The sequence below is a fragment of the Canis lupus genome, chromosome 18, assembly GCF_003254725.2.
Source record: "Canis lupus dingo isolate Sandy chromosome 18, ASM325472v2, whole genome shotgun sequence".
NCBI classification, from domain to species: Eukaryota; Metazoa; Chordata; class Mammalia; order Carnivora; family Canidae; genus Canis; species Canis lupus.
Window position 1 is genome coordinate 40567936 of NC_064260.1, and position 20826 is coordinate 40588761.

The following is a 20826-nucleotide window of genomic DNA, read 5'->3' on the forward strand; positions in this document are numbered from 1 at the left end:
AATAATTCAATATGCATTTCTTGTATTTTATGATTTTTTAAACTTCTTATCAATTACGTGTTTTGTGAATATTTCCCCCATTCTGTAGATTGCCTTTCAATGTCCTGTGTCTTTCCTTTTCTGAGCAGAATTCTTTGATTTGATATAGTCTCATTTGTTTTTAGGATTTTGTTGCCTGGTTCTTCTTCTTTATTTTTTTTTCTTTTCTTTTTATTTCTGTCTGATCCAAGAAATAATTTGCAAAACTAAAGTCAAAAATCTTTTTCCCTCTTTTTTCTTTGGGGAGTTTATGGTAGCAAGTCTTATATTTACCTCTGATTTACTCCAATTTAATTTTATGATTTTGTGAAGTAGATGTCCTATTTTATTTTTTTCATATGGATATCCAGTTTTCTCAAAACTATTTTTTGATGATATTGTTCTTTCCCTATTGTGTGTTTTGGAACCCTAGTCAAAAATCAATTGACTATATGTGTGTATGTTTTTGTCTGGGTTCTTTGTTCTGTGTCATTGTTCCATGTACTGTTTTTATGCCAATATCATACTGTTTGTTTACTATAGCTTTGTCATCCAGCTTGAAATCAGGTTTGGGATGTCTCCAGGTTTACTCATCTTTCTCAAAGATTGCTTTGGTTATTCAGGGTATTTTTGTAGTTCCAAAGAGAATAAGGATTGTTTTTGTCTCTTTCCGAGAGAAATGCCATTGGAATTTTGATCAGAATTGCATTGAATCTATAGATCGCATTGAGGTATATGGATATTTTCACAATATTTATCTTTCTAATCCATAAGCACAGATTATCTTTCTTTTTATTTGTGTATCTTTGAATCCATTTCATCAATGTCTTATGGTTTTCAGTCTATGAGGGTTTTTCCTGCTTTGTTAAATTTATTCCTAAGTAGTTTATTGATTTTGAAGCTGTTGTAAGTGGGATCACTTTCTTAATTTCTCTTTCAGGGTTTGTCGTTACTTTGTAGAAATGCAATTGATTTTTATATGTTGATTTTTTATTTTTCAACTTAATGTGATTCATTTATTATTTCTAATATTTTTTGGTGGAGTCTTTAGGATTTTCTATATATATCATGTCATTTGTTAATAGAGTGTTACTTCTTCTTTTCTCAATAAGATGCTTTTATTTATTTTGTAACCTAGTTTACTAAAAGTCTTTTGAGTAAAAAATTGAATATAAGTAGTGAGAGCGAATACCCTCGTATTTTTCTGACTTTATCAGGGAAATATTTTGTGGATTGTGGTTTTTGGATTGTTTAGTGATTTTTCTAAATTGTTTTCTTAAAAATCTTTATTTTTTGCTATGTGCAGTTATTGAACTGTCCCTTCGATTAGTGTAGTAGTTAGCAAGTTATTTGACAGAGACATCTTTAAACTATTTGCACAAAAAATAATAATACATAAATCTTGATCTAACATTTGTTGTGTTCAGATTTGATGTAATGTATCTTCTTTAATAGAGGTTACAGCTTTTCCTTTTTTAATAATATAATACTTGTGCAAATATTCCATCTACACATGCAAATAATATGTATTCTTTGTTAGATGTATAATTTTATGTATGTGTCTACAATACTTTTAAAAGTATTGTTTAGATTTTCTCTATCTTTCCTGACGTATTGCTTGCTTTATTTTTCAAAAATTTAAAAAGGAACACTGAAATCTTCTGTGAAGATGAATTCATATTTTTTCATATGGATTTACTTAATTTTGTTTCATGCATTCTGAATCTGCATTATTAAGTGCATGTATGAGTCGGAGTCCAGTGGCAAGGAGAAGACAATTGCTATAATTTAAGAGCTGTATTGGAAGTGGTTATTTTCATGATGTGTACAGCTGTAGGAGAACCCAAGGAATGTGTAATGGCCCAGCTTTGTGAAGTTGAGTGTGTTAGAGTATGGTGGGTGCACAGAAGAGGCGAGCAGAAGAAATGGAAATGAGCAATATAGGAAAGAAAAATATATTATAAAACAAAACCTTAGATGGACCTTCACGGACCCATGACAATCATGTGGTATGAACTAAGGGCTATCATTTACTCAACCTGTTCCCATTAGATTCTATGTCTCTCTCACCCAAGGTAGGGAGGGAGATAAAAGAAAGCAAAACAAAAACAAACTAAAATAAGGAGAGAAAATGATTGTGCGTTGTGGCCTTTCAAATTCTTTCTTTCTTTTCTTTTTTTTTTTTTTTTTTTTTTTTGCTTTCACCTGGTATCCTTTATTATAAGGAAAATCTTTGTTTCTGCTACATTTCATTAACATAATTATCATGGGAATTTGGTTAAATGTATATGTATAAGGACAGTTCCATCTTTAAATAGGGCTAATTTTAACTGCAGCATTGTAGACAAAGGAATGCATGGAATCAAAATCTAACTCTGCACACAATATGGATGTACCATATGTTTTCATCTCATTTTTGTTTGCTTGTTTAGTTTTCATGAATTTATTTTTATTTTATTTTTTAAGTACAAATTTATTTTTTATTGGTGTTCAATTTGCCAACATACAGATAACACCCAGTGTTCATCCCGTCAAGTGCCCCCCTCAGTGCCCATCACCCATTCACCCCCACCCCCCACCCTCCTCTCTTTCCACCACCCCTAGTTCGTTTCCCAGATTTAGGATTCTTCATGTTTCCAAATTCTAACCACATCCCGAACTAGGTAATATCCAGTATCACAAAAAGGTTATAATTGGAATGATAAAAAAATTCAATACTTATTATATATATATATATTTATAAGTATATATATATACTATATATATAAGTGTATATATATAGTATATATATATATATATATATATATATATACACATATATAGTATCATGATAAAACAACAGAGACCTCAGTCTTTAAGGAAATTATTCTAGGATAGGAGAGAGGGGGAAAACAGATACCCATAATATTACATCAGTGCTATAACACTAGAGAAGTATTGAATCACTCAGGTAATAACTCTCATGAGATTAATAAAATAAGCCTCAAGCCCGTATATGGGCTTCGATGATCTTATAAAAATGTGAGCTTTATTTATCAAATAATAACCACATATGCATTGGCCACTGTAAAATGCCTGTGGGAGTTTCAGGCCCCTCTGTGCTTTTAATTCAAGGTATTCCCAGTAATGCTCTCCTGAAAGGTTCTTTTGGTTGGAAGATTCACAGGAGAGTCAGAGACATTCCACATGTGTTTTCTGTTGTATAGCACAGGCATAGAAATTAAAAAACAAAACAAAACAGCCTGAAGGATCCTTGACATTCCAAAGAGATGTAAAATCCTGCAGAAGTGAGCATCCTGGTAAGTATGTCTGTGTGTGTGTGTCTATAGTATTTTTATATATTAATTTTTACATATATATGTATATTTAAATTGGGAGAAACTAGGATTTTTAACAATTCATTTTAGATAAAAATTTGATCTTATTGAAATCTTATCTTTACATTTACATTCTTCTGGAATAAATTTTCTTCATGGTTATTTCTAAGAGAAGTCATTAAAGATATACAGAAAAAGATTAGATACAGACTCCCCCTTAGTGCTTGTGTAACCTTGGGTTCAAATTTCCTTATTTGCGAAACAGGGACAATAGTACAATAATATACCTCATCAAGTCATAGTGTAGGTGAAATGGTTGTTATATGAAAAGTACTTACTAAATACTAAAATGCCTAGAATATAGTATTACTTAATATTTGATATTTAAACATTTTAGTCTAAATATATTACATAATTCAGCCCATACCTTTCAACTTCACATTTTACTTTATTATAAATATGATAAATCATTTTAAAAAGCCAAAAAATCAGGGTGCCTTGGTGGCTCAGTCAGTTAAGCATCTGACTCTTGGTTTGAGCCCAAGTCATGATCTCAGGATCTTGAGATCAAGTCCTTCACTGGCTCTACATTCAGTGTGGGGTCTGCTTGAGATTCTCTCTCTCCTCCTGTCCCTGCCCCTGCTTGCTCTCTCTCTCAAATAAATAAATATTTCTAAAAAGGCAGAAAAATCATGTCAAATTGTCCTTGATGGATTTTTATACTATCTATAGACTCTTATGCCTTAGTCATAATCCCCACTTCCAAAGAAGCTAATGAAACTTTTTTCTTTTTAACCTGTAGTTGACAAGTGTTTGCAAATAATTCCTCAGATATTGTTCTCAAGTAACTTAAAATTTAAGGGGAGATTCTTGAAAGAAACTCTTTAAATAAAAAATATGCTAAAAGATGGACTCAAAATTCTTTACTCCAAAACCGTGCAAATATCTGTGGTTTGTGTTTGTATCGGGGGGGGGGGGGAAGTAGAGGAACAGGTTTTGTTTTGTTTCTATTGATTAAATAAATACCACAAAGAAAATGATTTGAAGATGAGCCTGGGGATATTCATGCATAAAGGAACTTTCCCAGAGGATTCTATGGGCATTGCTTTGTAGAATGTTTTCCTATGGATCTGTGTTTTCCTAACTGATGTTCAATCACTCTAAGCTGAGCAACACTGGACCAAACATTGGAAGGGGCGAGTCTTGCACCAATGTCCAGGACACATTCCAAACTGAGAGTTGAACTTGCTACAGTTTTGTTCTACAATTTTATGAAAGATTGTCCTTGAATTCATATATGTCCTTTAATCAATCATATTCTTTCACATAAATAAGGACTAGGTTTGGATATTATCAATTTATACATAGAAAAAACTTTGCTAAGCTCTATTGTTTCAACCCAGAACAAATTGATACAAACACCAATTTTTGCCTTTGCATTTAATGTATGTGTAACATGAGTTTTTCAACTATCCCATTGTAGTAGAATACAAAATGCACAGGGAAAACCAATTCACTGATGAAAGTACTGATAATCTGTTTTCTTATACGACAACTTGTTCTTTTCCATTTTGGGGAGCATTATTCTTTACTCTTGATCATATCAGAATCATAAGCCTCTATAATATAACCTTAAATGAACTTTATTTCGCTCTTGGCACAGGGCAGGCATATCCAGTATCACTACCAGCTGAAGAAGGAGGATTGGGAAGAATGAATTGCTCAGTACTAAGAAGAAAAAGAATTTTTGCAGTTTGCAACAATGTGTATGGAGCTAGAGTGTATTATGTTAAGCAAAATAAGCAACAAGTCAAGTCAATCAGAGAAAGACAAATACAATATGATCTCATTCATTTGTGGAATTTAGGAAACAGATGAACACAGGGTAAGGGAAAAATGAAAAAATAAAGAAAGGGAAGCAAACCTTAAGAGACTTTTAACTACAGAGAACAAAATGAGGTTTGTTGGAAGGAGGTGGGTGGAAGAGAAGCTAGATAGGTAGTGGGTATTATGGAGGGCATTTGTGATGAGCACTGAGTGTTATACATGTAAGGTACAAATCATTAGATTTCAGACCTGAACCCAATTTTACCATATATATCAAGTAGCTAAAATTTAAATAAAAAATTGAAACAAAAAAGAAATATGAGAGCTACGTGCAACATACACAAATATATGTAGCACAGTGAAGGGATGGTATTTGTTTAAACTTATATGGGTAGTTAATGGCAGAAATGGAGAAAGACCCATATTTTTTAAGGAGGTGGAAAACAGCTGGAAGCCTATTTACTCAGTGAGTAATGTGGCATAGACATTAAGAGCATAAAAATTGCATCTGATACTGGCATCTGATATTTTAGGTTGCTACCTAATACTTTAATGATTTGGTGCAATTAGCGAACCAACCTATTTTTCTGTTTCCTCATATGTAAAATGAGTATCAGAATAGTAACCATTGTGTTGTTATGACTTCAATGCTTGCAAAATGTTTATGATAATTTCAAACATAATATATGTTTTTATTAAATATAATTTGAAATATAATGATACCCTTGCTCTGAAAGGACTTTATAAGAGTGTAACAAATTCTCTAAATCTTTTTTTATAAATAGTCCAAAACTTAAAAAACACTATTGAAGACGTAACATATTCTTTATCATTTCAGATGAATTAAGTTTCTGTTGTGTCTCTGGAATCACCTCAACCTCATGGAAAATCAGAACAATGTCACAGAATTTGTTTTCATGGGTCTGTGGGGAAATAAACAAATGGAGCTACTGTTCTTTTTCCTGTTCCTGCTCTGCTTATTTGGCCATCTTAATGGGAAACTTCATCATCTTACTCACGATCATCTGCAGCCATCTAATTGAACAACCAATGTACTACTTTCTCTGCCACCTTTCTCTCATGGACCTCTGCTACACTTCCACTGTAGTCCCCAGACTAATCAGGGACTTAGGTGCAGCCAGAAAAAACATTTCCTATAACAACTGTATGACCCAGCTCTTCACTGCCCACTTGCTGGCAGGGGTGGAGATATTCATCTTGGTGTCCATGGCTTTAGACCGTTATGTGGCCATTGTCAAGCCCTGCATTACATGGTCATCATGAGCCGGCGGAGGTGTAACCTGTTGATTTTCATGGCCTGGAGTGTGGGGTTTTGGCACTCTGTTGCTCTATTGCTCTTGGTACTCAATTTACCTTTCTGTGGTCCTAATCAGATAGATCATTACATATGTGATGTGAAGCCTCTTTTGAAACTGGTGTGCAGAGATATTCGTGTTGTTAATATCTTAGTGATTTCAAACTCAGGAATGGTGGCAGTTGTTGTGTTTCTTGTCCTGGTGGCTTCTTACATTCTCATATTATACAATCTGAGGACCCACTCCTCTGTAGGGAGACGCAAAGCTCTCTCCACGTGCAGCTCTCATGTAATGGTGGTCATTTTATTCTTTGTGCCTTGTATCTATATTTATGTTCTACCTGCAGGGAGTGAAAACAAGGATAAGGAGATCTCTGTGTTTTACACTGTGATTGCTCCCTTGTTGAATCCTCTCATCTATACCCTGAGAAACATGGAGATGAGAAATGCCATGTGGAAGGTGTGGTCTAAAATGGCACATACGAAATTCAGGTAAAGGTGATATTCATTCCACTTCTGACCATGTGTTCCCAGAGCATTTATTATTTGAGATGTTATGGAAAACATAGCTTTCTTTGGGGAGTTGGACTAAATGAGCTCTAACATTATAAGAGACAAAGAAGCAAGTCACTGTAGTTCAGATTGCAATATGTACACTAAAGTTGCCAACTGGTTCCACATGTGGTTGAATGGGTTTGAGGAATGCTAGAAATGTCTTTCTAAAACACATGCCTAATCATAGCACTGTCCTCTCCAATAATGTACACAGAACAATATTTCCTTGGAATAAAATCCAAAGTTCTCACTTGTTTATCACAATTGGTCCTGGCTGAATCTGCTAGTCTCAGAAGGCATTATAATGGTAGAAAGGATGGTGTTAAAATGACAAGTTTTGGGGTCAGGGAGAGCTCAGCGATTACTGACTCTGGTACATTTTTATCTTTGTGTCTTGGTTATTTGCTTTAATTATATATGCATCTCCATCTTTCAAATATCTATGAAATGTGTAATACTGTACTTTATAAAGTTGAAATATTGCCTTGGCTAACACGTGTGAAGATTGAGGAGGGCATGTGGCTTCTAGAAACATAGATTTTTCCTCTTTTTGTACTTTTCTTCATTTCTTTCCCTTTCCTAGGCTGCTTTCAGTCAGCTACACTGCACTCCTCTACATTCTCCAAACATACTCTAAAGTCTATCAGCTCTATAACTGTTCTTCTATCTTTTCTGCTTGTAATGCTGCTCCCACGATGCATTTGTGTTCATATCTTACATATAAAACACACTCCTGATATTTTCTTATTCCAGAAGATTTTGCCAATTCATAAACAAGCCAGTAGTATTTATTATTTCTTCCTTGTTCTTTTGTTGCTATGAAACTGTGCAATTACTCCTTTTAAAATAATCCTGTGTTCCATATCGGTGTTTCTTCTTATGTGTTTTTCCAGTTGAATTGAGTCAACTCGGTCAAAAATGTACTGTATCTTTATTTTTCTTTTATCTATTTTCTAGGAATAAACCTATACAAATTAATAAATAAACAGTGAATTAAATTCAAAGATGCTATCTTTTCTTTTTATTGCATTTTACATGCTGTTCTCATATCCAGAACTTCCCTTTATGTTATGAACTATCATGCATTTGTAATAAAATATGTAATGTCAGAAAGGTTAAAAATTAAACATACATCCCATGTAGCTCCCTGGAAAAGTATAAAATCCATGAGATTCCAGCTCCCTATTATGTCGTTTATTTATTTTCTACATTTGAAGGTGCTATTACTTTAATTTTCTTTTATCCTCTTGTCTTTTGAATCAATAATCCCATTAGCTCTGTGTCTTGGTTCCCATTTGTGTAGACATTTCTCTCTGCTGAAGCATTTGCCTTTTCTCAGAAGAATGATTGCATATTTTGCACATTGAGTTTGCTCAGCTGAATTACTCCTGCCCGAGAGTAAGGAGAAGTCCAGGAAAAACCATAAATGTGATGGTGTTTATCTTCTATGTCAGAACACCTTCCTTTGTTATTTGCAGTCTTACAACTTTTCACATCTAACTGATTACTGATTTTTTTCATGGATCCATGATAACTTGTTGGATAGCAAGGGAAAATGTTCTATTTCTAGGAAATTTTAAGTCTGTCTACTTATAGTTTGGTTTGGCTTCGTTTAACATACTAATCTTCCAAGGATTATTTGGATTATTTTGTAAAGTATAGGAATGTAGTGTGTATATTTGTTCTAGCCTATAGAACATCATCTAATGTCTTCAAAAATACCTGAAATCTGTTTTATAAATAATCCCATATAACCCACAAAACAAATGGTTTTAGAAGTGGTTAGAAAATAAAGAACAATAAAACAAAATCAATTCTCAGAAGAGCGAGTTAATATGAACTGAGACACATGGAGGGCTTAGGGTTACACACAAGGTACTTGTATGCATCTCTAAGGAGTATCCCAGTGTATTTGTGTGTGTCATTGGTAAACATATGACCAGCTATCTCCTTCTGTGTATTGACACAAGCTTTGAGAGAAGCTTGGTCACAAACATTATGTTGAAATAGATACCAGTAAAATAGTGAGTTCTGATATCCATCATGCTAAAGTAGTAGAATCTCTTATTTCTGCAGGGTTACTACACTTTCAAAGCCTGAAAGCAAATAGTAAACATAAAAACCTGCTCCTTTCTGTCACAGAAAGCACACATTTCCTTTTCTTATTCTTATCTAGTAGCTCTTTGAGCAAATTGTTTTAATTTATAAAGAATTATGTTTTTTTCTTTATAGACACACACATATGTATATATATTTATCGAAGTTCTATTTTTTACTTTTTAAATTCTTTTTTATTGGAGTTCATTTTCCAACATATAGTTTAACACTCAGTGCTGAAGCATATAATATAACACACAGTGCTCAACCCATCAAGTGCCCTCTTCAGTGCCTATCACCCAGTCACCACATTCCCCCATCTTCCTCCCCTTCCACTACCCCTTGTTCATTGCTCAGAGTTAGGAGTCTCTCATGTTTTGTCAGCATTTCTAATTTTTCCGACTCATTTCCTCTCCTTTCCTCTATAATCCATTCAAGAAACAAACAATCCAATCATGAAATGGGCAGAAGACGTGAACAGAAATGTCACCAAAGAAGGCATACACATGGCCAACAAGCATATGAGAAAATGCTTCGCATCACTTGCCATCAGGGAAATACAGATCAAAACCACAATGAGATATCATCGCACACCAGTGAGAGTGGGGAAAATTAACAAGACAGGAAATAACAAATGTTGGAGAGGATGTGGAGAAAGAGAAACCCTCTTGCCCTGTTGGTGGAAATGTGAACTGGTGCATCCACTCTGGAAAACTGTGTGAAGGTTCCTCAAAGAGTTAAAAAGAGAGGCTGCCCTATGACCCAGCAATTGCACAACTGGATATTTACCCCAAGAATTGTGTTCCTATTGGAACAATAGAACTAACATTACTTATCTCACAATATGCACTATTGTGAGATGAAATTATATAATGACCCTAAGACACAAAATAATTTCTCAATAAATTGTTGTTATTGTGGTTGTTATCATTATTTTGCAGCAGTTAAGATCCTATAAAATTTATCTGAAATTTAATGTGTATAAAGGAAATTGTTAATATATGGATCTGTGCATAATGGAAGAATATTGGTTCACTGAATGTCAGTGTGCACATTTTGGGCTCAGCCAAATAACCTGCAGAAATGAAATCACATGGGACAAAGCCAAATGGTAAACAGAATAAATTTTGCATTGAGTTCTGTTTCTCCCCCATATTTTATTATATTCTCACCTGACAATATAACTATTTTAACCTAACGTGTATAAAGAACATGTTGTTTATTCTTTTACCATTCCTTTTCTTCTGTCCTCCATTCCCCTACCATTTATTTCCTCATTGTTAATTCATGACAATAAATAACCCAAGTTCCAGTCCTGATATTGTAGGTCACTATTCTATCCATCTATGCACTCTACTGATGCAGGTTACTGTAGATATTGATGCATATTGGACTGTTATGCATCTGCTTGGTTCTGAAAAACCAAAAAAATCTGAGTTTCCCATCTCAGATTTTTCCATACTACTGTAAAAGTAAATTTCAAACTGGAGCAAGAAAGCCTACTTAAGAGAGTCTTTCTTTAAAAATAAGATCAGGAAGCCATAAGTGAGGAAGAATTTATGCACGTCCTCATTGAAGAAACCATGAAGATTTTTGAAATTTTCAGAGAGCTGCAAGCCCTCAACCTGGACGTACCTTCTTCCTCACAAAGACCCCTGAATCATCTGCATTCTTTACTTCTAAAGGAGCTCTAATCCCTCATTTAGCCCAACCAGTCCCAACTGCCCTAATTCCAACCTCTGTTTTGCATTGAGAACCTGAATGAGAATTACACTCACAGCCTTTCAGCTATATGACTCTGCTTCACTTTGTCTTCCTGGGAACACACTTTAGGTTTCTACTTGAGTCTGTGTCTTCGAAATTGCAATTTTAATGGCCCACATAAATTTTCATATTATTATTGTTATTATTTTTTAATGCATGAGAGACACAGAGAGAGACAGAGACATAAGCAGAAGGAGAAACAGGCTCCCTGCAGGGAACCCAATGCAGGACTCCATCCCAGGATCCCAGAATCATGCCCTGAGATGAAGGCAGATGCTCATCAACCACTGAGCCATACCCAGGGATCCCAAATGGTTGTATGTTTTAATTTTCAGTGAATTCTTTCTAAGTCAGCACTACCCTAATACTATTTCATGCAATATGATTTTTTCTTCAGAAAGCAAGATGAGCCCAAGGTCAGCTTGTGGAGCCTCCAGAGAAACTTCTTGACACAGGCTAGCACACAGATAAGTAAAGTTATATCCAGAAAATGCCCACAGGCACCAGGGTCAGTACCATGGAGAGCAACACAGAGCCTTGGATGAAGTTCTGTTCAGAAATGCCTCTGGGAGATAATTCTCTACAGTTGCAAAGACCTATTAATTCTTGTATTGTCATATGTTATATTCTGCTCTTCTGAATAAACTTTCCCTTTAGGGATACACACAAAATAAATAAGTCCTAGAACTTAAAATGTATAATTGTTTTTGCAAGAATCTCAAAATACTTAAAATTTTTTTTAAGTCTGAAAATCCACTTCTTACATTCCTGATGGTCAATGGATGTTTAAGCTCTACTCTCCTTGCAAATAATTTAATGTCCTAAGACATGTGGATATTCCTTAAATAATTTTAGAGAATCAACCTAAATGTGTCTAAACTATTGGTTTATAATCTCTGCATTTTATTTCATCTTTAGATACTGGAGAAGAATCGGCAGAGTGAGTACCTCAAGAGGGAGCCCTCCTGATTTGATCTAAAACTAATCTTACAGGGACTGAAAGCTAATGATCGGTGAATTAACCATGGCACTTTCATTGGAGAATGCTCCACCAAACTGTCTTTAGGTTGGTTATCTGCTACTTAAATTTATTCCATTTAATCTCACTCATAGGCTTTATTTTCTGTAGCAGCATAAGATAGTTTGACTACTACAAAAAATAATTTAACCAACTGTAGTCTTATTATACATTTTTATGAGAATTCCACTTGAGAATGAGAACAGTAGAGTTGAGGTTAATGAAATCTTTAAGTTTCAGTGAACTTTACTGAGTTCTTTTTGGTTGCTTTTACATTTTTCTCCATATTCTCTTATGAATAGCCCAGTTTATGATTGCATGTCCCAATGATGAATAACTAACTTTCAAAAATCTTGTCACCCAAAAATGGACTAGATTTATCTGACTGAATTAAGGTAACTTTATAGTGGGCCATATTCTGATATCATTAGGTGAAAATTTGAACTCATTGTGGAAACTCTACTTTAACTATAAGAACAATTTTCTTGGGGATCCCTGGGTGGCGCAGCGGTTTGGCGCCTGCCTTTGGCCCAGGGCGCGATCCTGGAGACCTGGGATCGAATTCCACATCGGGCTCCCGGTGCATGGAGCCTGCTTCTCCCTCTGCCTATGTCTCTGCCTCTCTCTCTTTCTCTCTCCGTGACTATCATAAATAAATAAAAATTTAAAAAAAAGAACAATTTTCTTATTGTTTAAATAGCACAATCAAAAGTCAATGCAGCATGATTATGTAGTGCAACCAAAGAAATAAAGTAATAATTTGTATCTTTACAGTGCAGGGAAATGGCAGGCTAGGTTATTAGTATTAAGAAATACCAAAGACAACCAATGATTTAGAGTAATTCTATTTCTCTTTACTAACTGATTGTTCCACATTGAAATTTATCACGGTCAGCCTCTTTAATATGTGTTGTGATATTTTGTGGGAGGATTTTGTTTCCTTGTGAGGCTGGCTATATATGTGCCCGTGGCAATTTCAGAGACTGTTGACTCCAAAAGGTAAAAAAGGAAACAAATGTGTGGATTTGAACCATGTATGACACTGGGGTGGTTTACATTATTTTTTTTATTCCTCAATATATTTCTGGATTATGTAATAGTTTATGGATTCTATAAATGTGGACAATGAAGTTTTAAGAGGTCAGCAATAACCTCAACATTCATAAATGTTATGGAAGGGGAAAAATTAATTTTGTGTACTGAGATCTTATTAAAAGTTGTTGGATATAGGAAAGGCAGACAATAAAGTAAGTGAGAAAAATGTTTGAATAGTGTCTTTGCTTATAATGGTTGATCGACTTCTCATAGAACATTGGCCAGATTAGTCTGATTTTAAACTGTACACATCAATTGTAAATAACCATAACTAAAATGGAATAAAGCAAATATAAGGACACAGTTCGCTTAATATCAAACCTCTGACTAGTAGGAGCATTTAGGTAACTGGTTTACTTTTTATATTCACATTGTTACTAATATAGAAACACAACCTGAATCAAAACCGTTCTCCATTCAGAAATTATCCTTCTTTGTGTGTCTACGTCTCTTTTGTTCTGTTTCCAACCAGGGAATGAATAATATTTTTTCCTTTCATCAACTATGATTTCTATTATTTGACAAATTGAGAACATGTCATCAAGAATATAGTATGTGTTTCAAGGACAATAATTTTCTCACTGGACTGCATTCACATCTCCCTTTTACTTCAGCAAACAGCAGTGATCATGATAGCATGTCCCTTCATAAATCAGGATAAATATTTAAGAGCTATTGTGGGTGGAACATCTCTGATAATCCAGACATTGAGACACAATCTTACCTGAATGAAAGCTCATTTTGCTAAAACCTATTTAAAATTATTTCAAAATTATTTGGAATCAAGAATGCTGGACCATATATTTATATGAACTGCAAAATATATCCCCCCAAGTATTCATAAACATATATTGGGTAATTGGCAATCTGTCACCTTGTATACTTTTTTTTTTAATTGGGATGAGAATCAATATGCCTCTTCTCCCTGCAGGCCTCCCGGATACCCCACCTTTGTTCTTTGCTCACAAGAATGGGATGCAGCCCTCAGACTGGGTGGGAATCAAGATATCTGTCCTCCACATGATTTTTACATTCTGATGCTAATAAACTGCTTAGATTGCCTTTATCTGAATCTCTTTATTGAAAATCAGGGGTTTGAGTCTCAGTGCTGAGACAAATCTCCCTTGGAATTACACTCTATAACAGCTTCTTTGGTTGGATTTTATGCCTAGACTGTGTATAAAAACTGAAAATCCTAGGAAAAGTCCTGAATTACAAAGAGTGCAAATATGCTTGGGCAATTTCTTTTTTATTTTTCTTTACACTTGCTATCACAAAATTATATAATTTTTTTTAATTTTCATTTAGTTTGTAATCTGTAAATCAGATAAATGAATAAATTGGTGCTTTTTTTTTTTTACAACTTAAATCCTTTGACAGTCTATTTGCTGCATAATTTTCAAGCATTCTTTGCTTTTAATGTGCCTGAACCTATTTTAGTTAAATATGTACAATTTATTTTTGTCCACAGGGCAAGAAAGATTATCTTTAGTTTTTATTTTTTTTAGAGAGAGAGAAGAGGGAGTGGGGCAGAAGCTGAGGGAGAGAGAGAATCTTAAGCAGGTTCCATGCCTGACACAGGGCTCTCTCCTGTTCTTCTTTCAGGATGATCTGGACAAATTCTGTTTTATTCGGGACTGTGTCTTCAGGATAGATAATTTATTTAAAAATATCAGTTTGTGGAGCACCTGGGTGGCTCATTTAGTTAAGCATCCAACTCGATTTCAGCCCAGGTCATCATCTCAGAGTGCACATTATAACACACATATTTAGTTTTAAAATTATGTAAAATATATTCCTTTTGTTATCTAATGTTATAACTAAGAATAATAAATTTATTTTTAACAGTAAACTAATATTTAAGTATTCTATAATCATTAATAGTAATGTTGAAAATCTATCCTATTATTCATGTTATAGAATTATTTACAATAGATTTCTAAAATAAGAAATATAAAAAGGAAGCATAACTCTCAGTGTCAGGAATAATTAATATTACTTATTCAATAACATCAATCTGCTTTTTGGTAAATTTTATGGTATTGTTCTCATGATGCTAATTTTGTATAGATTCATGGTTTCTTTCTTTTCAGATACTGAACCCATTTGTTTACAATATATGCCAGTTCAAAACACATGGAGAGCCAGAGGAATGTCTCAGAATTCATTCTTTTGGGACTTTCGCATGACCAGAACATGCAAATATTTTGCTTTGTGCTCTTCTTATTCTGTTATGCTGCTCTCATGGTAGGAAACCTTCTGATCCTTGTCTCTATTCGATGCAGCCCTCTTTTTCACCAACCGATGTACTACTTCCTCAGCCACTTATCCACTTTGGACATCTGCTATATCTCTAGCGTTACACCCAAATTAATTGCTGACCTGCTAGTGGAAAGAAAAGCCATCTCCTATGGTAATTGTATGTTACAGATCTTTGCCATGCACTTCTTTGGAACGATTGAGGTTTTAATTCTTACAGTCATGGCCTTTGATCACTATGCTGCCATCTGCAAACCTCTCCACTGCCTGCTTATCATGAACAGGACAAGGTGCAATCTCCTAGTCTTAGCTGCTTGGGCTGGTGGGGCCGTCCACTCCTTTCCTCAATTTTGTATGGTAATCAGGTTGCCCTTCTGTGGGCCTAATGAGATTGATCACTATTTCTGTGATATATTTCCTTTGCTAAAGGTTGCCTGCACTGATACCTACATCACTGGTGTCCTTATGGTTGCCAATTCTGGAATGGTTACCTTGGTGACATTTGTGGTTTTATTTTTTTCGTTCGTATGTCATTATATTATTCACTTTAAGAAATCACTCAGCGGAAGGAAGACGCAAAGCCCTCTCTACCTGTGGATCTCACATCACAGTTATAGTTTTATTTTTTGGGCCTTCCATCTTTGCCTACCTTAGACCTCCAACCAATTTCCCTGAGGATAAAATATTTGCTCTGTTTTACACCATCATTGCTCCTATGTTCAATCCCTTAATCTATACTCTGAGAAATTCAGAGATGAAAAATGCCATGAGAAAACTTTGGTGCCAAACATGAGAGCTCAACATCATTTTAGCAAAACAGAGGGGCAGCTACATGTGGATAGGGGAGGGAGGAAATCATCTGACAGGGTAATTCTCATACTGGTATCATGTTATGAGTGACAGAACTTAGGACTTAGAGTTTCATAATAACTCAAAGAAATATTAATTCAAGCATACAAACATAAGTTTAAAACATAGTTAATTTTGTGGATTTTGAGATGGCATGAGCGAGTTTACATGCATAAAGAATTATATGTGCAGTTAAGACAATGCCATATGAGCTGTGAATTGTGATGTAGAAAAGAAAATTCTAATAATAATTGTATTAGAAAAGTCAGGTTTGGTGGCTAGACCACATGATGAAACATTCTGGATGGCAAAGGAGTAGTTAAAACCCATGATTTTATAACCAAGTTTTGGTTCATGATAGGATCTTCACCTAAGTGAACTCAAGTGGTATTTAGAAGTGAATTTCACATCAAGAAGTTTGCATAATAGAACCTGATTTAAAGCGATTCCCTGTTTTTAAACTCTTGGCTACACATCGGAAATAAAAAATAAACTAGTACGGCAGCCCAGTGGCTCAGCGGTAGAGCACTGGTTTCAGCCAGGGCGTGTTCTTAGAGACCCGGGATTGAGTCCCCCGTCGGGCTCCCTGCGTGGAGCCTGCTTCCTACTTTGCCTGTGTCTCTGCCTCTCTCTGTGTGTTTCTCATGAATAAATAAATAAAATCTTTAAAATATATATATATATATATTAGTAAAAATTTATTGAAATCAGTCACTCAGGATATTAAAAATGCACTCACTGCCTCTTGTACTATTGGCTCACGTACAAAATCCATAAAGGAACTGCTATCTATGAAATGCCAGAAATTAGTATTAAGTCTCTGTTTATTAGACCCAGAGACTTTCTTATGTTCACAAGTAAAACATAAGCAAAAAGCAAATAAGAGCTCAAACAAACAAAAACTTCAATCAAAAAACCCCGTGACATAAGTCATGGAAATGAGTGGAAATACAAATCATCTTTGTAAATAACCTGAAGAGTAGATGCATGAGAAATATTTCCTAGAGGAACCTGAAAAAAAATTCGATGTGATCTGTTTATTTGAATGTCTGACAAGATACAAAAAGAAATGACTTCTTGGAAACCAGAGCAAGTATACTTAAGACAGAAGAAATTGTGTAACAAGGATAGGATGATGATGAAAATACACAAGGATGGTTTTGTCCATATAAATGCAATACTAAAATTATAATGATTATATAAGGCCCTATACAGAAGGAAGAAGGGTGGAAAAATTGATTAGGGAAATGTAATTCATTTGTGTTTTTATAGCAGAGATGAACTGGACAGATGACTAGTTGGTCGAGTTACTAATAAAACAAAAATATTGCCAGATTTAAAAGTTCAAGCTTTACCCCTTATTTAATGTTTATTTTTTACCAAATTTACTCAGTTTACCATTCTGCAGTTCTGCTCAGATAATATCACTACATACGTGATATAAAGTCCCTTTTGAAACTGGTGTGCAAAGACACCTGAGTTGTACTATCTTAGTGATTGCTATTTCAGGGATGGTAGGGTGGTGGTGGTGGCAGCCTTTTCTGTTGTCTTGGTGGCTTCTTACATATTCATATCACATAATCTTAGGACCCACTCCTCCGCCGGGTAATGCAAAGCTCTCTCCACCTGCAGCTCTCATGTAATGGTGGTAGTTTTATTCTTCATGCCCTGTATCTGTACTTAGATTCTACCTGCAGGGAGTGAGAACAGAGATGAGGAACTCTCCATATTTACGCTGTGATCGCCCTCATGCTGAATCCTCTTAACTGGATTTTGAGAAAGATAGAGATGAAAATTGCCATGGGGAATGTGTGGTCTACAATGACACATCAGAATTCATGTAAATAAGGTAGTATTCATTGTACTTTCAATCCTGTATACCAAAGGCCTGTATTATTTGAGATATTATACAAAGCATATAAGCTTTCTTTGGGCACTTGGGTTAAATTACCTTTGACTGACGTTACGTGAACCAAAGAAGCAAGTGACTGTGAATCAGATTGCAATCTGTCACCTCTATGGATCGAAATAGTTCCACGTGTGACCATCTGTATGTGAGGAAGCAAGAAATGTCCTTCTGGAGTACATCACTGATTGATCATATCACTCCTTTCCCCCCAAATCTGTAAGGGATCCTATTTTCCTTGGAATCCACCCAACCTTCCTGCTTCTTTATCAGAAATCTTCCATAAATCATTTGAGTCTAATTTGCCATTCTCAGAAGTCTCTATGTTGGTTGAGTGTGTGGTGTTACAATGACAGGCATTGAGGTCAGAGAGAAGTGGGTATATACTGACCGCTAACTTTTATCTCTGGGTCTTGGCAATTTGCTTTCATATTATGAGTCTCCCTTTTAAAAATATCTATAAAATGGTGTGATATTGTGCTTCCCAAAGATGTAATGTTACTTTGGCTAACACAAGTGAAGTTTTAACATGGCACATGGCTACCAGACTCATGATAGTTATTTTTCCTCTTTCTTTGTTTTTCTCTCTGTGTGACCCTTTGCGCAGATGTTTTCATCCAGGTATTCTGAGTCCACCTTCATTCTCCAAACACACTCTAGAATCTATTTGTTCTGTGGCTGTATTTCAACTATGGAATTTCCTGGTCAGCAGTACAAAATTTAATGATAGACCCCATCCATCCCCCTTAGGAGGGCAACTTTGCCTGAAACAGTGCACTCTTCCTTTTTTATGGTTTCCTCTGCTTTTAAAACCTTTTCTTATTCTGCAGTTCTCTAGACCTCTTTTCTATTATCTAGGTAGGAGCTGCCTGATTCATGAATCATTCAATAAAATCAGCTGGATCTTTTAAATGACTCTGGTGAATTTTCGGGTTTAACAGTAGTAAGGATTCTTTAAGTGCTCGCATTTTGTTATTTTATTAGGATTTTAGAAGATTTAAGTATCTTACCCAGACGTGTTAAGCAGTAGGGCTAGGAAAGGGTATCTAAGCCATCTGAGTTTCAAGTTTCAAGTTTTCAAAAACTATGCTGCCTACCTGTCCACGAGCAGCAGTAACTGTTGTTCTTACTAGTAACTTTAAAAAGAAGCACAGATGTCTGGTTTCCGGCTTAGCTGGGGCCACCTATTGATGAGGAAATGGAGATGATGGTCTTGATTTTGTCCTGAAGTCAAGTTTGGGCTTGAGTGGTACTTGTTTCTGAGGAACAGGGGTGTGTATTAATGTTATGTTTTCCTTAGAAGGAAAGAAGAATCTTGGAAGCCACTATTTGGCCTGCACAATGGCCTGACCCATTTAATAACCATCCTCGAGTTCTGCCAGGGTCTATCCCATGTGCGAGGTCTTTTGGATTGGATTGCCAAACACTTGTTACTATTTTATATCCCAAATTTTAAACTTAATGTAATGGTTTCTTTCACTGGTATCATTTATTTCTGGGCTTTCAGAAATTGTAAATTCTATGATAAATTTATGAAATAACAAATTTCTAATGATATGTCCATATCACAATTATACCTAAAACATAAGGACGGGCAATACACCATGTTTTACTTAAACATATTCCTTTTCTTTCAACCGCAAAATCTTTGCTAACTGTATTAAGACTTTTCAGGAGCTCTCTCTTTGTAATTTGTTGTTTATCAAACTGCTTCTTATTGTTTATTCAAATTTGCTTGTCACAGGCTCTCCATTCAAATCACCCAAATCATAAAAAAAAAAAAAAATTGAGTTGAGGTCTCAATCTAACTTGAGAGGTTTCACACAGAATTTGTAGGCTAATTTCAAGTTGGGTCTTGGCACCTTAGACTCTGCAGAACACGTGATCTGTCCTGTTTGCTAAGATTCCTGCCCCATGTGCCCCATCCAGGTTGCAAGAAGTCTGGCCTTAGAGGTTTTGGAACTGACTCTGAAATGGCTCTGTAAGCTGACTTTAATTACAAGGACTCATCTCTATTTGAGTATAATTGGTCATCTGGTCTTTGAAATTTATTACAAACAAAATCTGGCAAAAAAAAAAAAAAGTCTGAGCCATAAGGTCATGTGACACATTGTTTCTCTTAAGACCAGGTATAACTCCATATCTAATGATGCTAACTCTATATTTAACTGGTGATACTTGGACTAGTCATGCAATATCATGGATTTCTAAACAAATGTCTGAACCTAGAATTGATGGAAAATGTCTTATTGTAGCTTAAGTAGATACTATCAAACTATATTTCAATGTTTTTGTACAATTTTGCACTTCACTAGCAATATAGAGTTCCAGTCCTGATACTGGTAATTTGTTTTTCTTTCTCTCTCTTTTTATTCTCTCTATTGATCTTGATAAGTTTTTCTTGGTTTTATTCATCTCTTTAGAGGACCAACTTTTGTTTTTGAAGGGGAGCAGAATATGTGATCCCAGAATATGCCCCTTTAGCATGTAGCCTATTTTGAGCTGAAGGCAAGCAAAGTCCAACAGACTCAGGTAGAGTTGTTTTACCTCTCCTTGAAGTGCCTAAGATAATTTAGGTAGAGGGCTGTATCAGGAAGAGAGCTAACAATAGACACAGATTTTTACATCAGAAAGACTTATCTGATTGGCAGGACAAACATCTGTTTACCAAAGTTTTGCTCTTCTATCTTCTTGTGAATTGTCTTCTTTGCCTTTGAAGCTCTAGAGCCCAATCCCTTCTCCTGAGCTCAAGACTGCACAAATTTTAATTGCCTGACTCTCAGGGAGTCTTATATCTTTAGGATTC

At 35.1% G+C, this 20826-nt stretch overlaps 1 protein-coding gene and 1 pseudogene across 1 annotated transcript; both read left to right on the forward strand.

The window, feature by feature from the left end:
* The first annotated feature begins 6043 nt into the window (after positions 1-6043).
* LOC112668476 (olfactory receptor 4P4-like) lies at positions 6044-6973 on the forward strand (annotated as a pseudogene).
* An 8169-nt stretch (positions 6974-15142) lies between these two features.
* Positions 15143-16058, forward strand: LOC118351445 (olfactory receptor 4P4-like). The gene is given in 2 exon segments (XM_035702003.2): positions 15143-15784; positions 15786-16058. Coding segments are annotated over 2 exon segments (915 nt in total).
* Positions 16059-20826: the final 4768 nt, after the last annotated feature.